This window comes from Mytilus californianus, unplaced genomic scaffold, assembly GCF_021869535.1.
Source record: "Mytilus californianus isolate M0D057914Y unplaced genomic scaffold, xbMytCali1.0.p SCAF_3, whole genome shotgun sequence".
Lineage (NCBI taxonomy): Eukaryota > Metazoa > Mollusca > Bivalvia > Mytilida > Mytilidae > Mytilus > Mytilus californianus.
In genome coordinates this window covers 29604452-29626353 of record NW_026262679.1, presented here as the reverse complement: position 1 = coordinate 29626353, position 21902 = coordinate 29604452, and the positions used below count along the sequence as shown (strand labels likewise).

General features: G+C 31.1%; 2 protein-coding genes across 3 annotated transcripts in view; one reads left to right on the top strand and one right to left on the bottom strand.

The window, feature by feature from the left end:
- Positions 1-21045, bottom strand: part of LOC127734329 (3-hydroxy-3-methylglutaryl-coenzyme A reductase-like) — a 45557-nt gene extending 24512 nt beyond the window's left edge. The window contains exons 1-7 of one of the 2 annotated variants that reach the window (XM_052244175.1): positions 20901-21045; positions 5857-6028; positions 5415-5526; positions 4913-5000; positions 3649-3821; positions 2892-2909; positions 1282-1388 (exon numbers count right to left, since the gene is read on the bottom strand). In XM_052244175.1, coding sequence (XP_052100135.1) covers positions 1282-1388; positions 2892-2909; positions 3649-3821; positions 4913-5000; positions 5415-5526; positions 5857-6018 — 660 coding nt within the window. In that variant the 5' untranslated portion in view covers positions 6019-6028; positions 20901-21045. Of the gene's footprint in view, positions 1-1281; positions 1389-2891; positions 2910-3630; positions 3822-4912; positions 5001-5414; positions 5527-5856; positions 6029-20900 lie in introns of both variants that reach the window. The other variant, XM_052244174.1, reaches the window with a different exon arrangement.
- An 89-nt stretch (positions 21046-21134) lies between these two features.
- The window catches only part of LOC127734340 (protein PRRC1-A-like), a 33762-nt gene continuing 32994 nt past the window's right edge, over positions 21135-21902 (top strand). The window contains exon 1 of the mRNA XM_052244187.1: positions 21135-21249. The gene's annotated coding sequence lies outside the window, so the exon portion shown is untranslated. The remainder of the gene's footprint in view (positions 21250-21902) is intronic.

Sequence of the window (21902 nt, the reverse complement as noted above, 5' to 3'; positions counted from 1 at the left end):
TATTTGAGTGAATTTTCTAAGTCCAAGGACCATAACTCTGCACAAAATCATCAGACCGGAACAAAATTCGAACTTGATCTGTAACTTGTCATGATAAAACAAAACACCAAATATCAAATCAATATCTTCAAACACGAAGAAAAAAAGTGTGGAAAACTGATTTGCCGGACTGACGGATGGACAGACAGACAGACAGACGGACGGAGTGCAAACTTAAAGTCCCCTTCGACTTCTTCGATAGGGGATTAATTAATATTTCCAAGGGGCATAACTCGTTAAAAATATTTGATCAGAACTTATTTTCGAAAGTGTCAAGAACATTGATGATATAAACCTATGATATAAGTTTCACAAAATTCTGGCAAAAATTGAACACAGGAGAGCGCTAACAATGTAATTTTTCATATAAATCAATATTTCCAAGGGGCATAACTCTTTTAAAAATACTTGATCGGCACTGATTTTTGAACTCCTCAAAGACATTGATGATATATAAACCTATAATATAAATTTCATAAAAATCTGGCAAGAATTGTACACATTAGAGCGTTAATAAGGCAATTTTCCATATAATTAATGTTTCCAAGGGGCATAACTCTTTTAAAAATAATTGATCGGCACTGATTTTCAAACTTGTCCAAGACATTGCTGATATAAACCTATGATATAAGATTCATAAAAATTTGGCAAGAATTGTACACGTGAGAGCGCTAACAAGACCGGACGGACGCCCGGTATTTCCATGTCCCTCGCAACGCGTTGCGCTGGGGACAATAAAGTTTTTAAATCAAAGCATAAGAATTTTTGATGTATTTTAGAAGATGTTTCTTAAAAATCGCGATTTGTAATACAAAAGCTATGATTTACTCAAAATTTCATATCAGGAATCAAGCTGAGATAGCATATCATACCTACATATCAATTTCCGATAATATTCTAGCAGAAAAAGAAATTTCTCAAAATATGTCATTTTTTTTTATCAAAAACTTAGTTTTTACCACAATTTTTTTACAGACAGACAGAGTGATTACTTAACTTCATTGAAATCTAATGATGAAGCTCTTATTGTTTCTTTCAAAGAACAGTATATCATATTTTTCTTATAATCAAAAGAATCGTTAAAAAAATCATATGTCATTTTTTCCTAAGATTTGTGTACATTTGTTTAACATCATAATTTAGAGCAGCAGAAAAAAAAAATACCAAACAAAACAACTTATTTTCTTTCCTAAACAAAACAACTTATTTTCTTTCCTAAACAAAATCTAATCATACATGTACCTGTATAATTAAGGACAGACAAGCAGGATAAAATACCATAAATGCTAGATAGTGTGCTACAACAGACAGACACCCATAACAACACATGGAATCTAGCTGCTTTACATCTGAAAAATAATTATATATCATTTTAAACTCTTTGTAGTGATAAGTATTTTACTATTTTCAATAATATATCATCAAATGAAGTTCATCAAACAGTTAAAATATCAGATCCAGAATGTTGGTGCCAAAAATCACTTTTCTTTTTTTTTTGGCAAAAAAAGAGAGGATGTTTTTCATTCTGATTGTAATATGCCATTGTAACAGTCTTTAAATATGTGGGATAGAGAACTGGTTTAATAACATTGACATTGATTAGCTGCGAGTTACCAATGTGATACATGTAAAACATATGTCCTACTTCAAACAGAAATCGAATGAAGATTTGCATTGTGGCACTACTTGGTGAAATGGAGCAGGGGTAACAAACTACGTACATATAGAACAAACAAACAGGATGTATATACAGAAATTTACTAAAACAAACTTATTATTCCATCATGCCAAAGAGCTTATTCTTAGTTCCACTGATCTGTGACCACAATACGGGTGGAGACAAGACATTACAAGACACTCCCAGAAGATCAAAGAACTAGTTTGGTCTGTGAAGATAAAATTAAAACGGAAGGTGCATGTATTGAGCATGTATTGACTAAATGTTTATTGTACGGCAATCTTAGAGATTGATTGATTGATTGTTGGTTGCTTAACGTCCAGTGGCAGATATTTCATGCATGTTCAGGACGACCAATCTTAGAGACAAACTGTATAAGATTTTAAATTTTGAAAATGGACATTTCAATCTTTGGCCGAATTCCGAGAAACTTTTATCTATTTTAGCCAATGACAATATTACTGTGATACAAAAATGTGCCAAAACCTGCCAACTTGTTTTAGAACGTAGAAGATGTTTTTCATACTGATAAAAAATGTAAATATGTTCTATGATTTAACTTTTTTTACATATAATAGTTTTTTTAGAATGTGTAAAAATACATCTTTTTATTTTAAATCTGTCTCTCATAATTATTTTTAGAATGGCATTTATAATTTTAAAAGTTTACTTTTACAATGTAAAATGTGTACACTGTATTATTGATGGTGAGACCGTAAGAAATTATTATTGTATTGTTGTAGTATTATTGTACAATGTATTTATGTCATAAATTCCTCATAGTACAAGAATTTTGTTTAAATAGGTTTTTGATTTATGCATGGTTTTCTTTAGTCAGGTTTTACTGTACAAAACACCTATGACTAAAACTTCACATACAGAATCTATACTGTATACAACAATTACCTGAGAGTGTTCCTTCACCTATGACTAAAACTTCACATATAGAATCTATACTGTATACAACATTTACCTGAGACTGTTCCTACACCTATGACTAAAACTTCACATACAGAATCTATACTGTATACAACATTTACCTGAGACTGTTCCTACACCTATGACTAAAACTTCACATACAGAATCTATACTGTACAAAACAATTACCTGAGAGTGTTCCTTCACCTATGACTAAAACTTCACATATAGAATCTATACTGTATATAACATTTACCTGAGAGGGTTCCTACACCTATGACTAAAACTTCACATATAGAATCTATACTGTATACAACATTTACCTGAGAGTGTTCCTACACCTATGACTAAAACTTCACATACAGAATCTATACTGTATACAACATTTACCCGAGAGTGTTCCTACACCGATGACTAAAACTTCACATATAGAATCTATACTGTATACAACAATTACCTGAGAGTGTTCCTTCACCTATGACTAAAACTTCACATATAGAATCTATACTGTATACAACATTTACCTGAGAGTGTTCCTACACCTATGACTAAAACTTCACATATAGAATCTATACTGTATACAACATTTACCTGAGAGGGTTCCTACACCTAGGACTAAAACTTCACATATAGGATCTATATACTGTATACAACATTTACCTGAGAGTGTTCCTACATCTATGACTAAAACTTCACATATAGAATCTATACTGTATACAACAATTACCTGAGAGTGTTCCTACACCTATGACTAAAACTTCACATACAGAATCTATACTGTATACAACATTTACCTGAGACTGTTCCTACACCTATGACTAAAACTTCACATATAGAATCTATACTGTATACAACATTTACCTGAGAGTGTTCCTACACCTATGACTAAAACTTCACATACAGAATCTATACTGTATACAACATTTACCTGAGACTGTTCCTACACCTATGACTAAAACTTCACATATAGAATCTATACTGTATACAACATTTACCTGAGAGTGTTCCTACACCTATGACTAAAACTTCACATATAGAATCTAAAGTAATAGCAGGACCAATTGAAGATATCCCTTCTGCAATGTTTTTCTGTACTTCTTCTTGTGTTTTTGATTTTAAAGCATATTGTGCTAATGTACATGCTTTAGACAAGTCCACCAACAACAGGAAAAATGGCAATGCTTCACTGTCAATAGAAATATGATTGAATGATTAAGTTTTATATCATATAAGTCAAACATGTAATACTGACCTTTAATTTATAAACAATTCAAGCTTCTAGGAAAAAGTTATGGGACCATATCTGCATGATTCAGGTTTACGATGTGCAAAATTGAAGGTCCAATAGATAAATAGGGAATCCTCAATATTTAGAATCCTTTAAATACAATAATAATAAATTCTTTATCTTATCACTCTTTATTTATGATAATATCTGTGTTGAATAATTTGTTATACATGAAATGTTATTGCAATGGACTTTGAATCAAAAGATAAAAAGATTGCTATTGAGTAGTAAATTGTCCTACATCAATATATTGGTGCATATTACTTAAGCAATATTGATTTACATGTGACAGAATTTTCTTTGTCACTTACATTTTCAAGGGAATTAACTCCCATATTAATAATCGATTAGCAAGGAATTGCAAACTTGTTATAATGCTGATGTAAACCTCTGACATAAATTTCATTAAAATCTGATGAGAAATATGTTGGTATGGCAGCACTTACTTTACCTATTATTAACATTGTTCACATGATTTATATTTCAAAAGAGTGCAACTCCCGTAAAGATAATTCAGCAAATTTTTCTGAGATATTCTTGATTTTATCCTTTATCATAAATCTCATTAAATTCCATTGGTTAAATGTAGGTGCGAGAGCGATTTCAGTGTTGATTTTCCATATTATTTACATTTCCAAGTTGTTTAACTAAGTTGACAAAAAGTTGATTGGCACTGATTTTTCAACTTGTCTGAGATATTCCAAATGTTAATTTGTGGTATAAATTTCATAAAACTGCAATAAGAATATACATGATATAGGGGGAAGAGGCCTTAAAATATTGATTTTCTATATTATTTACATTTCCAAAAACCACAATTCCCCCCAAAGTAATTAATTTTTTTTTTAAATTGAATTCCTGCAATAATAAAAACATCACCATGATCACAAGAATTTCTAGATCTAAAGTAATCTTTCTATGTTTCAATTTAAATCACTCAATATGTTTTTCTTACAAATCTAAGTGCATAGTTTATGTGAGATATATACCTAAGACCGGAGATATTACCACCAAATACTTTCACAATTACTGCAGTCAGCACAAAACTGGAAATAATCATCAATGAACCAGAAATACCTGGAAATATAAAACATGTGAGATACTTGAAATTGAAATATAATCTCTATTCACATGACTCATAAAAAGATAACTATTTGCTCCTTAATTACAGATAAATATGTATTTCATCCATGAAAAAGGCCCAATTTCTTTTTTGACAAACTAAAACGTATATTGTCAACTGATACAATTACATGTATCTGAAACTGCTTTTAAAACTAAAAACAATTCAAGTAAAGTTTTCTTTTCTGTATACTAGTTGAAGTTATCTACTGCATTTATAACAACAAAATAGATAGGATATTATTCTACAAATATTCTTGTAAAGCCTACACCCCTTTATTACACTGAGCTATATATGTGAATCTTGAAATGCGACCATGTTTTAATATAATGATCATCCTTAGTTACATGTTAATTTTCAAAACTTACAAAGTAAGTATTTAGATCCAAGCTGTCTTATATTTCTAAATTGCAAGTACAGATACATAACAGCCAAACACCGAGTGACTGTTAAAATCATTAAATCTGAGCCTTCCTCTTCCTGAAAAACAGTAGTAAAACAATTAACATTAAGGATGATGAAAAATGAAACAACAACAAAAACACTTTTGTATAAACATGATAAACAGTCTTTGTTTTTAAACAAAAATGTCATGCTAATAATTCAAAAATCTTCCTGTCTTGTGTGCAATTTTTTACAATATATCAGGCTAGGTGTCCTAGAATTTCATTGCATAATTTTGTTTGTGAATTTAAAAGAGAGGCAAGGGTACCAAAGGGACATTCAAACTCATAAGTTGAAAATAAAGTTACATTCACTGATTTATTTTACTAGAAATATTTTAAACATAGGAATATCTTAAACACTTACCTTGTCATTATCACAAACATAATTCCATCCACAAATTCTACTACCTGCTGTAAACAGACTGACAGACAATAAACAAGTTGTTACTGTAACTGATCCAATGATTATCTCCCATGGATGAGATGCACAGAAGTACCCATGAGTATGGTAAATACTAGACAACATCTTTATATGTCTGGGAAAAAAAATGAAAATAACATACTAATGAAAAAGTAATGGGAAACAATGGATATTGTAATTGTGTATTGATTCATGACACAAAAAAACCTAACAAGCATAAGTTGGTAATATAACCCAACCCAAAAGGAACAGAGCTCTATTCAAGTTCATTGCTTTTCTTCCTCCTATTATAATAATGAGGCTTCAACATGTAGCAAAATATTACACATAAGTGACAAAACATTCTTCTTTTAACTATACAGATGCGGATCCAGGATTCTGAAAATGGGACCCAAACTAGACAAAATTTGGGGTGGTATAGGTAAAAAGTCTGGATTAACCTTATAGGTTGCAATTCTGTAAATATAGACAATGCAATTTCCCATAGACTCCCTTTGCGGCTAAAACTGTGACAATTTTACTATGAAGTTTCGTGAAAAATAATATCCCAGAACGGAAAGTTTATATGCACTACTATTTTATTCAAAGGTCAAAATATAGGGCTGTGTGGCATATTTTCAACATTTATATGCCCTGAACTTCTAAGAGTTTAAACTTATACTAAAATTCTATACTACCCTTACCTTCATTTTTGGACCTCCTAAGAATTAAAATTTAGGCACTACCATGTTTTTCTATACTGGTTACATTCACAAGTGATGTCTCTATGAGGTGAAACACAGAGATCATAAATGGGAACCAGTACGTTAACAAATTAACATATCTATGAATATTATATATCTCCCCAAAAGAGGCGTGGTTTGAGAAACAGCTGTATTTACAAAGCGCAACCTAAATGTAGCTCCATAAGGGGGCCGGGCATCCTGCCCCCCAAATAAATCCACCTCTGCTATGTATATATATATATATGCTGTAATCAACAGTTTTGTTACATAAAGTAATTAATACTTATATCTAGATGCTACTTTAAAATTTAACCAGATGTATTGGTTTGTCAGCTTTCTTTGGTTAAACATTGTTAAACATTTTTTTTCCAAATCAATAAAAAAAAACTTTTTTTTTTTTTCAATAATCTATAGGAACAAGAAATTTGTTCACACTTAGCATGCTTGATGTTGAATTCAATTTTTAACCACTAATTTTCAATTGAAACACCTTTTTTCATCTCCCTTATGTAACATATAACTTAACACCCAGTCTACCATAAAACCATGCAAAACAGTCCACAAGGGGGGTCATCAGATTTAATTGAAACTGTGTGTGCTTAAACATTATGAAAGAAGTCCATCAAACAAATATTTCAGCTGGTTCCCATGCCTTTCAGTTAGGAGATGCTGTAATGTACCGGGAACCAGTTTCCCCATGTTGGAGGCAGTATTTTTTCTATGAAAATGACCAATTTCAAAACCCTGAAACTTATGAATGCAGAAAACAGCGAGATAAAGAACGATGATTAATTGAATAATAAAGTGTTGAAGCTTTATTAACTCATCAGTACTTGAATTTACGAGAAACAGTTTGTGGATTATTCCCAGGGAGATAATCCAGTAAAAACAAGCATTCTGAGAGTATTGCATGGCAATACATAGTGGCGGATCCAGAACTTTTTGTAAGGGGGCCCGCTGACTGACCTAAAGGGGGGAGGGGGGCCCGCTCCAGTGATTCCCTATATAATTAACGAAATTTTTCCCACAGCCCCCCCCCCCCCCCCCTGATCCACCTATGACATAGTCCCCTACCGGGTAAAAATTCGTTTTACTGGAACAAAATGCTAACTTGTTCTATAACTTGTCATGGTGTAAACCAAAAGTAAATATCATGTCAATATCTTCAAGCATGACTAAAAACAGTGTGGAAAACTGATTATATGAGTGAAAAAAACATTAGATATGTTTAATAGTTCTCTAAAATTACATATGATGTAATACAGTGTATATCTAATTTCAAATTATAATCAAATATAACTAATAGTTCCAAATATTTTTTCTTTCATTTGTCACAAACTAATATAGATTTGTAACTTATCTATATTAAAATGTCAACAACATTTATCTACACAATGTAATGTATTGAAATATATACATTAATAAAAGTTGATTATTATCTAATTAAAGGATTTCTCTTCATAAATTTTTCTTTATATATATATATAGCATTCAGAAAATTAGTTTATACTAAATAACAAACAAACCTGCTAAAAAATTCTTCAAATAATTTAACAATGAATGTCTTTTAAAAAAATAGTTATCTCCCTTTGTACAGAAATATGGTTTAACAAAATTAGTACTCTAACATTAGATATGGTCCAGAGTTATGGTCCATAACTCTGGACTAAATTATCAGACCGGAACAAAATTCGAACTTGATCTGTTACTTGTCATGATAAAACAATATACCAAATATCAAATCAATATCTTCAAGTATGAAGAAAAAAGTGAGGAAAGCTGATTTGCCGGACTGACAAAAGGAAAGACAGACAGACAGACGGACAGACAGACAGACAGACAGACGGACGGAGTGCAAACCTAAAGTCCCCTTCGACTTCATCGGTAGGGGACTAAAAATATTTTCAGAAAATCATAAAAAGTATGTATTTTTAAAATTATCTAGCCTTTGGTCCATTAAAAATATAAAGATAACTCCCTATGTTTTATCAATTGGAATACTTAATAATGCATTTTAGCTAGTAAACTTGCTGGGGTCTCATTGTAGTACAATCTAAAATTCTACTCTAAAAATGCCTAAATTTACACTTTCTCTTAATAAATCAATGAATTTAAGAAAGGTATTCTGTAGATAATTTTGGAAATGTAAGTGTTTCTTTTTCAAAAGCACTATAACATTTAACAAAATAAGTCAAAGTAACGATTACCAAAGTTCAATTACAATCAATTTATGATGCCATAAATATTGAATTTCTATGGTACAAAGGGAGATAATCTAGTAAAAATGCTTTTTTTTAAATCTTAAAACCACCATAGTTCAAGTACAATTTATGATGCCATAAATATTGAATTTCTATGATACAAAGGGAGATAATCTAGTAAAAATGCTTTTTTAAAAATCTTAAAATCACATTTTTTTAAACTTACCAGCTCTCTGTCCATTAAAATATATACATATCTCTATTTGGTTATTTTAAGTGACAGAGTTAAGAACGCATTTTAGCATATAAGATTGGTTAACTCTTGTTTTAGTACTTTTCAGAATTCTCCTTTGATAATGTCCAAATTTACAATTTCTCTTACAGAATCAATGAATTTTAAATATCAATCTGTAGATAATTTTGGAAATATATAAATTTTACTTTTTTAAAACCTACGGAAGCATATTAGGGCCATTCTTTTTTATTTATTTTTTTCAAAATTGTCCACTTTAATCTTGGAATTATCAACTTTAATCTTGGAATTATCAATTTTAATCTTGGAATTTCAAACTTTAATCTTGGAATTATCAACTTCCAACTTTAATGTTGATAATTCCAAGATTAAAGTTGATAATTCCAAGATTAAAGTTGGAAATTCCAAGATTAAAGTTGAACTTTTTTTTGTAGTGGTGTGCTATGTTTGTCTATAACAATGTACCCATTTTTATATAATATTAACTAATATTTGGTACCTTTATTTATGTATAAAAAATGTGACCCGCCATGACATTTCCAGGCTTATGGAGGTGGAACGTCATTGTTAGAAAACATGATAAATATCTAGATTCAATGGCATACGTATTTGTGAAAAAGAGAATAACACTTTACCTTGGCTTATTTTTTTGCGGACGCCGAACTATACATCATATATAAGTTTTGAAGAAGTTTTACTTTATCGTTTGAAGTGAAAAATATTTGAATCTACATGTACATTTTAAATTGATACTAAAAAAAAAAAAAAATCTCTGCTCTATAGATTTTCTTTCATAAATAAAGTCTGAAATTTATCCATAATAAATGCACAGTATCAAATGCATATAAGAGAACACCTACTTATAAACTGTTACGCGTCACATACTATGTATAGAGACATGCATAATAAATCTTAATTAAAAGACAAATTTAAAGAAAGGAATTCTTAAAGCTTACTTTGACAAATTAAAATTAAACTAACTTCATTTCAACAAGTTTAAATTACATGTTCTAAAATAGAGCTACAAAAAAATCAAAATTCTCTGCTCTATATATTTTCTTTCATAAATGGAGTCTGAAATATATCCATAATTAATGCACTGTATCAAATCATATATGAGAACACCTACTTATAAACTGCTAATCGTTGCATACTATGTATAGAGACATGCATGATAAATCTAAATTAAAAGACAATTTAAAATAAAATGCTCTGCTGGGCGCAGCTTGATACGACCGCAGAAGTCGAACCCTGAACAGTTGGGGCAAGTATGGACACAACATTCAAGCTTGATACAGCTCTGAATTTGGATTGTGATTAAATATTTGACACAGCATAGGTTTCTGACACAGAATGAATGTGGTCTAAGAACTTAAAAAAATTTAATTTACCTATTATGGTCCAATATCCAAAATCTAAATTCCACACTTGTAACAAATATACTTTAAAAAAATATTTATATCAACACCTTTATATATATTGTGGCAAAATATACCAATTAAAATAAACTCATAAAGAACCAGTGTATTAAAAAATTATCTTACCTTCACTTTCCCTCAAGAACTGGTCATATTCTCAATTCAAACTTCCAATGGACTTTGCAACCATAAAAGCCCATTTAAATACATCATAAAAGTATTAAAATAGAAAATGACATCATAGTCATGGCCAAAATTAAAAAACCTTCATCAGCAACATTTTATAGTAATATCTAAGAATAAAATTCCTTTGCAACCATAACAGCCCATTTAAATACATCATAAAGGTATTAAAATAGAAAATGACATCATATTCATGGCTAAAAATAAACAAAAAAACCTTAATCAGCAACATTTTACAGTAATATCTAAATAAAATTCCTATGTAACCATTAAAGCCCATTTAAATACATCATAAAGGTATTAAAATAGAAAATGACATCATAGTCATGGCTAAAAATAAACAAAAAACCTTCATCAGCAATATTTTGTATTGGCAAATTTCCAATGGAGTTTATTATACTAAAGTTATTGGCAAATTTCCAATGTCAGAGAGATCCATACACTAACACACAAGTTATTGTCTTATTTTTGGCCCCTTTTTGGCCCCTAATTCCTTAACTGTTGATACCATAACCCCCAAAATCAATCCCAACCTTCCTTTTGTGGTATTGAACCTTATGGTAAAATTTCATATAAAATTATGAAAGAACTATGCATATCACTATAGAATGTCATTAAAAAGTAGCGTCATAAATATAAAATCTCGCAAAATTATGGCCATTATTTTTGGCATATCCACGTATACCCATTATTGGGAAGTTACAGCCCCCCCACCTTTTTCATGGATATTAGGCTACGTGAAACTATACAAGACTTTAGATACACGTCTATTTTTCTGTAACATTTTACAAAAAATGTAGCCGAGAAAATAATTATAATTAGATTAAGTATACAAAGAAACACAATAAATTATGGACTAGAGGTAAAATATCAGTCGTTTTTAAGATAAAAGTTGATAATCCCAAGATTAAAGTTGGAATTTCCAAGTTTAATGTTGATAATTCCAAGATTAAAGTTCGAAATTTCTCAAATCGTACTTTCTTTTTAATTTGACCTGTTGAGACTATTTGTAATGCTTTTTTGTTATTTAATGTTAACATGGATCTTGTCTATATACCAGCTTTGATTATTTGGTATTTAATTTACTACAAATTTTCACTTCTTTGTACTATGAACATCAAAATTATTTCATTTTTCCTTAGATGCTGTTCTTGGACCTGTACAGGAAGTTTTATCTAGCACTAATTGTATATTTTTATTGTTGATATTCACCCCATATGTACCAAGTGTTAGATTAGTTTTATTGATATTAAAGAAATTTCTTGGTATTCCTAAACGGAAGATTTTATACACACAGAAGAAGAAGTATACTTAACAAAAAAATTATTTTCATTTACCTGTGTATAATATGAGGCAGGTTTCTTCAAAAGTGATGATTTTCTAAAAATTGTTTGAAATTTCACAGTGATATCATACTTTAACTTTGTTTAAACCTGTTTATTTACTTTTGACTTTAATTATTTATCCCTTGTAATTTTTTATTTACTGTGTATTTGCATTCAGGTGTCACAGGTCAAATTTATTCATTCATTGTGTGTTAATTTTATTTTTTGATTGAGTTAAGCCTTCCAATTGATATTTTATAGTGTGTTTTTCTATGTTGTGATGTTATACTATTGTTTCAGAAAAGGGAGAAGGTTTGGTACCATTAAAACGTTTAATCCCGCTGCAAATGTTTGCACCTGTCTTAAGTCAGGAATCTGATTACAGTAGTTGTCGTCTGTTTATGTAGTTCATACGTGTTTCTCGTTTCTCGTTTTTATATAGATTAAACCGTTGGTTTTTCCGTTTGAATGGTTTTGCACTAGTAATTTTTTGGGGCCCTTTATAGCTTGCTGTTCGGTGTGAGCCAATGCTCCGTGTTGAAGGCCGTACCTTGACCTATAATGGTTTACTTTTATAAATTGTAACTTGGATGGAGAGTTGTCTCATTGGCACTCATACAACATCTTCCTATATCTATATAGATCTTTTTACAGTTAACAAGTAGTTACAGTCTGGGGTTAAAATTTGTTACACATCAAATACTTTGGCAAACCTTCATATAATTTTATAAAACTTTGGCAGAAGCCTTTTTATGATTAAGAAATAATGTCTGAAGCAAACTTTTGAAAATATATTTTTTTCAATTCAGTATTTTTCTGAAAGATGGACTTAGTTTTTTACAGTTGACATTTACAGACAATCTGGGATTGAATTTTTTTGACATGATAAATTTGTAAACCTTCATGGATTGTTATAAAACTTGGACAGACGCTAATCTTCAAGATCAAGAAATAGCATCTAAAAAAAATGATTTTTTTCAATTTAGTATTTACTGATAAATGGACTCACTTTTTAGGTCAACATTATGCTTTAACACTGACAGCTGCAATCAAGGGCGAGACACAAGAATCCGAGGAACCCCTTACTAATTTTGTATTGTAAAGTATCTATCTATTGCAGAGATTAAAATAATTGGCAAAAAATTATGTCATTTAAGGGCAAAAACTCCAACACAAGCTCGTCTGACAGTTTTGACGTGAATAGATGGTAGGGAAATCTCAACATTTTGAAAATTCCTGCCCCTGTCAGATTTTCTCTACCTTTAGCAGTTTTCAAGATAATAGAAAAAACTTGCATTTTACCCTGTAAGTTCTATTTTTAGCCTTGTCGGCCATGTTGGTTGGAAAAAAGGGGGTGGTCATTGCACACAATTTCTAAAACTCTATACCCAATGGTGATTGTGGCCAAGTCTGATTAAATTTAGCCCAATAGTTTCAGAGGAGAAGATTTTTGTAAAATTTAACGGACGACCACAACGGACGACTGACGCCAATTGATGGGAAAAGCTCGCACTAGCCCTTTGTTCTTAAATTGTACTTTAACAATAATTTCAGAGACTGTATTTTTATAGCCGGGCAATCTGTTACATTAGGTAAAAAGCTGATGTTTACAAAAATAACTAGGGTAAACTTATCAATCCTTTAAATAAACTTATTCAAAAAGGTTACCTATTCAACACTGTAATTAAAACTTTGAATATTGTTTTTATTGGTGTAAATATTGATTTTGTTATCAGTAAATTAAAACCATACTAAATATTACACATATGTACTTTCACGGTACTACAATCTGTCAATACTTATAATAGTTTGGCATTTCACAAGGTCATGTTTTTCTCTGACTGTTAATGACGTCTTTACACTCAATCCATTGGATGTTGGATGTGTACTGATTTTTATTTTAGTCTTAGATACATGATTTTTTTCATTAGTTGTTATTGGCTTTGAACTAGCTGTCAGTAACTGCGAGTACTCTCAGATCTGTACTAAGTGTCGTTTTGTTTTGGGATTTAAAGTACCCGTCCACGTCTACTTTGTGTTTTTGTTAGATGTATTTCTATATTATCCATCTTATGAGTTAAGCCTTTTTCAACTGATTTTTATAGTTTGATCTTATGTTGTACTGTTACACCACAGTCCCAGGTTAGGGGGAGGGTTGAGCGCTCACAAACATGTTTAACGCCGCCACATTCTTTATGTGCCTGTCCCAAGGCAGTAACCTGTAGTTCAGTGGTTTTCTTTGGTTCATGTCTGTCATATTTGTTTTTCATAAACTGTTTTGTTATAAATTAGGCCGTAATTTTTTTCAATTGAATTGTTTCATATTTTACCACATCTCCTTATTTTTTTATATAGACATGATTTTTAGACTGTCAAAATGTAGTCAAACTTAAGAATTCAACTGCCAGACTTGAATGTACAGTTCATGCTGGATCCAAGGACTAAACACTCAAGAAAATCATTTTACTACCAAATTGTGATGCAACAGATGCATTTCATGATACATTACCAGACTCAAGCTAGCGAACAATTAGCCAGCGAACAATAAGATGCATCAGGCTAGCAAACAATAAGCCAGCGAACAATAAGAAAACGCGCCAACTTGATCATGCCTAAAAACCGAAGACTTGCAATAACACGAAACGTCCTTTGAAATCTGATGACAATCATTTCCAGTAGGAAGACGAAATGCAATTCCATTTTAACACAGACAAAGTTAATTAGTTATTCGTGTATTTGAGCTAGAAGATATAATTGTATCTTTAAACTAGTTTAGTGTGAACTATTTTTTTTTATTTTTTCATTATTATTATAAAGACAACAAACCCATCTCTAATCAGAGAACACTAAAAAGAGAAAGGATGAGCTAAAAGGAATTTCAGATGCCCGGCTTAAAAAAAAGTTGTATTAAATACACAAATAACTAATTAACTTTGTCTGTGTTAAAATGGAATTGCATTTCGTCTTCCTACTGGAAATGATTGTCATCAGATTTCAAAGGACGTTTCGTGTTATTGCAAGTCTTCGGTTTTTAGGCATGATCAGGTTGGACGTTTTCTTATTGTTCGCTGGCTTATTGTTCGCTAGCTTGAGTCTGGTTAGTACATTCACAAATATTTCTGATATATGTATATAAACACATATATTAGACAGAAGAAGAAGCAATAATTTCTCGTTATTATGTCCTCAACTGATCTTGAGTTCAATATATTCAATATTTGACAGTAGTACTTCAATGAAGTCTGAATCATGTCCTACATCTGCTTCATCATTTGTTTCAACTATATTAGAATTGTCCACCAATTCATTTGTTTTCATAAAGTAAAGTTTCCAAATAAGCTTCTGATCTAATTTGATGATAACCATTCTTTTGGTGGAAACATTTTACATGGAGTTGTTTTAGGGCGGTCGCAAATGCCTTCATAATGAGGTTTTTTTCATGTTGTTTTTCTCCTTGTTCAAAAAAGCATACAATATAAAAATAAAAAGATGTGGTATTATAATAACGTCTCTTACAATTTTGGGGAAATTTTACAACTTTCTTGGACTTTTTCAAAACCTAGCCTTTATTTATCAAAATCTTCATGCTTTTCTTAGTTTATTTGGGAAATCTAACAAGCTGACTTTTACATGTACAATGTATGTCGAAACTTTCTGATCGAAACTTTCAAAATATATTCCTGTAAATTTAAAAATTATTGCAATATGAATAACACAACAGATTTTCAATGTTACCCGTCTACTAAATTTTTGTACAAGGCTCATTTTCAAACTTGACCTGTTGTCTGTAGAAAGCTACTGCATAAATTTTATCCAAATTAGATAACGATTAATTATGCTAGAAAGTTTACAATCCGGACCGATGCTCGGACGGACAGACGAACGAACAGCATTCATATATTCCCGGGCGCAATGTGATGCTGAGGGGGACAACAAAAACAGATATGGGGTATATGTCAAGGAGACAATATTTCATCTCAGAAGTTAACTAACCAAAAATATACACCCAGAGGTCGCCACACGATCTGCAACAAACAGGAAAACCCACAACACGTAGTTACCCCTATAAGGCCCAGACTGTGATATGACCTAAGTTACATTTCATTTTTTGTACAATATTCAATATAATTTAAATTTGCTTTAATTAATCTCACATTTTTGACAGTCACCATGAATATGCAATAATAATATTACACACATTACGTTCTGAATTCACAGTATTTCAAATTTTTCTGCATAAAGTCAGAATTCTACCAAATTGTCTTTGAATTTAATTACAACTAGGTAGAACCGTTTTAGTGAATTAAAACTAATGTCTCCCCTGTAGAAATCATCCTGGTAAAAAAAAAGATTGTCATTGCAAGTAAGAATATATGGTTAATGCATGGAAATATGTACTGTTTTCCATATATTTACCAATTTATGAAACGAGGGGGTAGGGCATGAGGGACACAATATACATGTATGGTACACTTAATTGGTCTAGTCATGATATATTTATCTGAGTACATGATTTAGGGGTGGGTATCTGAACAGATATATAAGGGGCACAAACCACACCAAAAACATATATGGTGTACTCAAAGGTGCTGTCTTGCTGATTGAGAATATATATATGATTTAGAGGTAGGGATATGAACATATTTCAAGCTATTTTACAATCAATGGTATGTAGGGGGCAGGGCATGTCCCTCATGATGAACTAGAAAGGCAATTAAGATTAAATATGGGTTAAGGATGGAGTTCTGAACCCTTTTTTTTAGATAAATCTAAATAACATCATTATTTTATGAGGGACGGGGCATGAACCCCAGGGACAAACCCTTAGCTGCACTAAAAAAGGTCTTGCACTTAATGTGGCCTATGAATTGCTTACTACCACTTCATTTTAACTGACGTTGATAGTTGTCTCATAAGCTGCATCAGTCCACATCTCTTCATTTTAAAAATTGACATGGCAAGAAAGAATATGCTTGGTTTTAGGGTGACATATGAAATTAAATATTTGACCTTGACTTTTTATTTGACCTTGAAGGTAAAAGATCAAGGTCATCATTCATGGTAAGTGACACATGATATTGAGTAGCTGCACTTATGTGTAAATTATGAAAAGACTTTGTCAAGGGAGAGGAAAAGGTGTGCTCCAGATAAGATAAACTGCTTCGCTGAGCGCAGCTGGATACGCCCGCAGAGGTCCAACCCTGAACGGTTGGGGCAAAAATGGACACAATATTCAAACTTGATACAGGTCTGAATTTGGATTGTAATTAAATATTTGACATATTACAGGTTTCTGAATAAATGTAGTCAAAGAACTTGAAATTGGTTATATGAATTGAATTTATATTCAATTAAAGATTTCTTGCTGTTGTGCAATACACTGTGCTGTTGCGCAGTACTTAGTAAATCTGTTGTAAGACTATAAACAAATAAAGTTCAATTAATTCTCAATGTCATATTAGAAATTTATGAAAATCAAAAGGGAGCTTACATCAATAGATATAAACAATTCACCAAAGTTTCATGAGAATTGCTGACAGCATTTTTGAGTTATTGTCAGAAAACTGGAAAATCCCCCTTTTTTAATGAATAAAACCCCATAACTCAGAAATGTAAAATGTAAAATTTATAAAATCCTAAAGGGAGCTTACATCAATAGATATAAACAATTCACCAAAGTTTCATAAGAACTGCTGAAAGCATTTTTGAGTTTTTGTCTGAAAACTGGAAAATCCCCCTTTTTTTTTTTAATAAAACCCTGTAACTCGGAAACGTAAAATCGAAAATTTATCAAAATCAAAAGGGAGCTCATGTCAATAGATATAAACAACTCACCACAATTTCTTGCAAGTTGGTGACAGAATTCTTGAGTTATTGTCAGAAAACTGGACAATCCCCCTTTTTAAATGAATAAAACCCCATAACTCAGAAATGTAAAATGTAAAATTTATAAAATTCTAAAGGGAGCTTACATCAATAGATATAAACAATTCACCAAAGTTTCATAAGAACTGCTGAAAGCATTTTTGAGTTTTTGTCTGAAAACTGGAAAATCCCCCTTTTTTTTTTAATAAAACCCTGTAACTCGGAAACGTAAAATCTAAAATTTATAAAAATTGAAAGGGAGCTCATGTCAATAGATATAAACAATTCACCACAATTTCTTGCAAGTTGGTGAAAGCATTCTTGAGTTATTGTCAGAAAACTGGAAAATCCCCCTTTTTTTAATGAATAAAACCCTATAACTCGGAAACGTAAAATCTAAAATTTATAAAAAACGAAAGGGAGCTCACGTCAATGAATATAAACAATTCACCAAAGTTTTATGCAAATTGGTTAAAGCGTTTTTGAGTTAATGTCCGACATGTTGACGACGGACGGACAGACGGACGGACGGACAGAGGTATACATTAATACGTCCCGTAAACGGGCGCATAAAAATGTAAAAAAAATTAAGTATTTTGACCTTGAGGTCAAAGGTCAAGGTCATTTGACAGTTTTAATTTTTATGAGATACACTGTCTTATTGTAATACACCTTCATGCCAAATATCATAAGCCAGTGTCAAAAGATAAATAAGTTTTCATGATTAAATACACGGATTATTGTGAAAAATATGTGAAAGTTACTCATTTTTATTCTGTTGCCATGGTAACGGTGTAGGAGACCCCCAGATCAAAAATCATAAAACTTGTAGCACACATGTAAACTTTTATAGAAATATTTAAAACATTAAAAAATGCATTGTACTTTACAAGATTTCCTGTCTTTTTGTTGACCTTTTTAGGAAGTATCCAAAAAATGTCCAAAATGCCCTTTTTAGACCGGTCAGCCCCAAAATATAGCTATACTCAAGCAAAAACATTTTGTCAAGTTTTGAAGGACGAATGATGCTTGTTATAAAAATCAACTCAAATATCAGCTAAACATAACCATATCTAGCATATTCAGAGTAACAAAATTGTGACATTTTTGTGGAAATTTTGGGAAATTAAGCCTTTTGGAATAGATGGCGCTGCAAAATCTAAAATAAGCCTTAAATCAAATTTTAAAGCTAGAATTTTTTTTCTCTTGACTATCATAACATATGTGCAAAATTTCATTACATTTGGTTGACATGTCATGTGGACCCACTTATAAGCCTTTTGCATGGTTCTATCAAAGACTGGGTGTTAAGGTCATCAAACTAAACTTACTACATTATATTCCAAAAAGATAGCCATTAAATACTTTTTGTGGCTTATAAAATATGAATGTGACTAAACAAAATTTGTTATTTTTAACCACTTTGGCCATTTATTAATTCATTATGAACATTAATTGGTCATGTTGTTAGAGCTGCATTTGCATTATTTGTAACACAGAACAGAAAGGACATGAACAAAAGCTCACACAATACATAATTTTATAAAACACAGAAATGTAAAATGTATTTATATACCTATGCTGTATAATCAACAGTTTTGCTACACATCTAAAATGGTGCTATATGTATCTATGCAAGATGCACAGAAGCAATTTAACTCATACATGTACTTTTTTAATTTGCACCATGTGAACTTGGAATCTGGGTCCGTTTCCCCACAAACACATTCCCGCCCATTAACGTTCGCCCCCTTTCACTTTCGCACCCTACACATTCGCACCCAAAGTCCATTCGCACCCTACACGTTCGCACCCTTTTTATTGGTTTTGTGTTTAATAATTTTGTAATCGAGTTTTGGTAAGTGTATTACTGTAAACATATTTTTTTCATTGTTTCAAAATAAAGTGAGATTCAGACAACATTTTTTTGTGTTGAATAAATCTTAATCATGTTTTGGTTAGTGTATTGCTATAAAAAAAAATTATTGTCTCTAAATAAAGTGAAATTCTGACAATGTTTGTTTTTTGTGTTGAATAAATCTTAATCATCTTTTGGTTAGTGTATTGCTATAAATTTATTTTTTCATTGTTTCAAAATAAAGTGAGATTCTCAAGTGTTTTTTTGTTTTTTTTGTGTTGAATAAATATTAAATTATGTTTTGGTTAGTGTTGTGATATAAATTTTTTTTCATTTACTCATACCAAGCTAAATACATGCAGTATTCAGGTATTTACATCAAATCAAGTTAAAACAACAATCATGATTTTCAAACACACAACAATAATACCAAATTTAGCTGTGTATAAATACCAATTAGCAGTAATCATACATTTGTAAATAATTAACATTTAATAATTAATCATCAAACTGATAAAAAAAAAAAAAAAACTAAAAACATTCATATAATAATTCCCCAATTTATATTCAGGAAAATATATTTTTTTGGTATATACATTTAAAAAAATATCTAATAATTCAACTTGAATTTGAATTAAAATTGGGTGCGAACGTGTAGGGTGAGAATGGACCTAGGGGGCGAACGTGTAGGGTGCAAACGTGTATAGGGCGCGAACGGACCTGATACCGTGAACTTGTACCACTGCAAACATGGCAAAGCCGTACCAATGTGAACTTGTACCACCATTAAAATGGTTGTGCTACAACTTTTTCAAAATATATATTTAAAAGAATTAATAATATAAGCAGTTCTCAGGAATTTCTTTGAGTTACAAATGTTTGTACCTTGAAAGGTCTAAATAACAATAGATTATGCCTTTTTTATGGTCATCGTTTGGCGATAATCTTATCCAGTAATGTAATGAGACAAAAAACTATTTGAAGTTATTTTTTTAAAAGTTACAACTTTCAGTTCCACCACTGATATTTATTTAGAGCTGAAAATAGAGGCCTAAACAGGCTATTAAAAGGGATGACTATCATGACTATAGCCGCAATTTCATAATCATTTCTAAACATGCCCTGTACCATATGGAAAATTAAAGAGTAAAATACCTACCATAAATCCATTTGTGATTCAACAAAAAACATGAAAAAATCTCATTGTCATATTGGGTGGTTGCATAAACCAAATAACCTTAATTGTTATAGAGGTAACAGGAAGTGATGCCAATCTTTAGTTAAGAGTTATCATTTCCGGCAAAACATCTATTTTTAGAAAAAGAAAGTAGGCTTTTTGATTGGTTCCCTGTTGAGAAATGATTCATTCAGTATTTCATGGATAAGACTAGAGAACCAGTAAAATACTTGAAGATAAAACCAGAGAACATCCGAGCTTATTTTCAGACGTGGCTAGTGATGTCACCGACAAATTGACAATTTGTTTGTAAACAAAAGCAATTACACAGGTTAACACATTACGTGATATTTCTTCTTCTTTCATGAAACTTATTGTTCACGAATTTGTACATCATAACAGACATGAGGAATGACAACTGTCGAATGCAACAGATGCTACCTTTGTATAAACACATAAATACACAGATTATTGTGTTATTTATGACCAAATTCCGAGTTTGGCTTTCTTATATATATTTAAACCGATCGTTTAATAATTATTACATTTGATTTTGGCATCAGTTATACTCACACTCTCACACCATACATGATACAGCTACTTGACATGAATACATGCATGCTAACAGCACAATAATAAACGTATTTACACTTTTGGTAATTGGCTATATTTTGCCTCCGAATGACCTTTGATCTACTCCGATTCACCTTTTGACGTCAGGCAACAATCACTTTTTTAATTGTAACGTCAAATGTTTTGAATTATGATGTCAAAGTTTACGGGAACCTGTGTGATTTTACGTAATGGCGGACAAATTTGCATACAAGTGTAAATACGTCTATGCAATATGTAAGCATACTGTCATTCAGAATAGTAGATTTTTCTGGTTAAAGAAATCAACTAGTGTATTCCTTCTTCACACTAGTGTGTACATTCCCTAGGAAATAAAACCCTAGGGAAAATATGTCGGGGGAGTTTTTACAC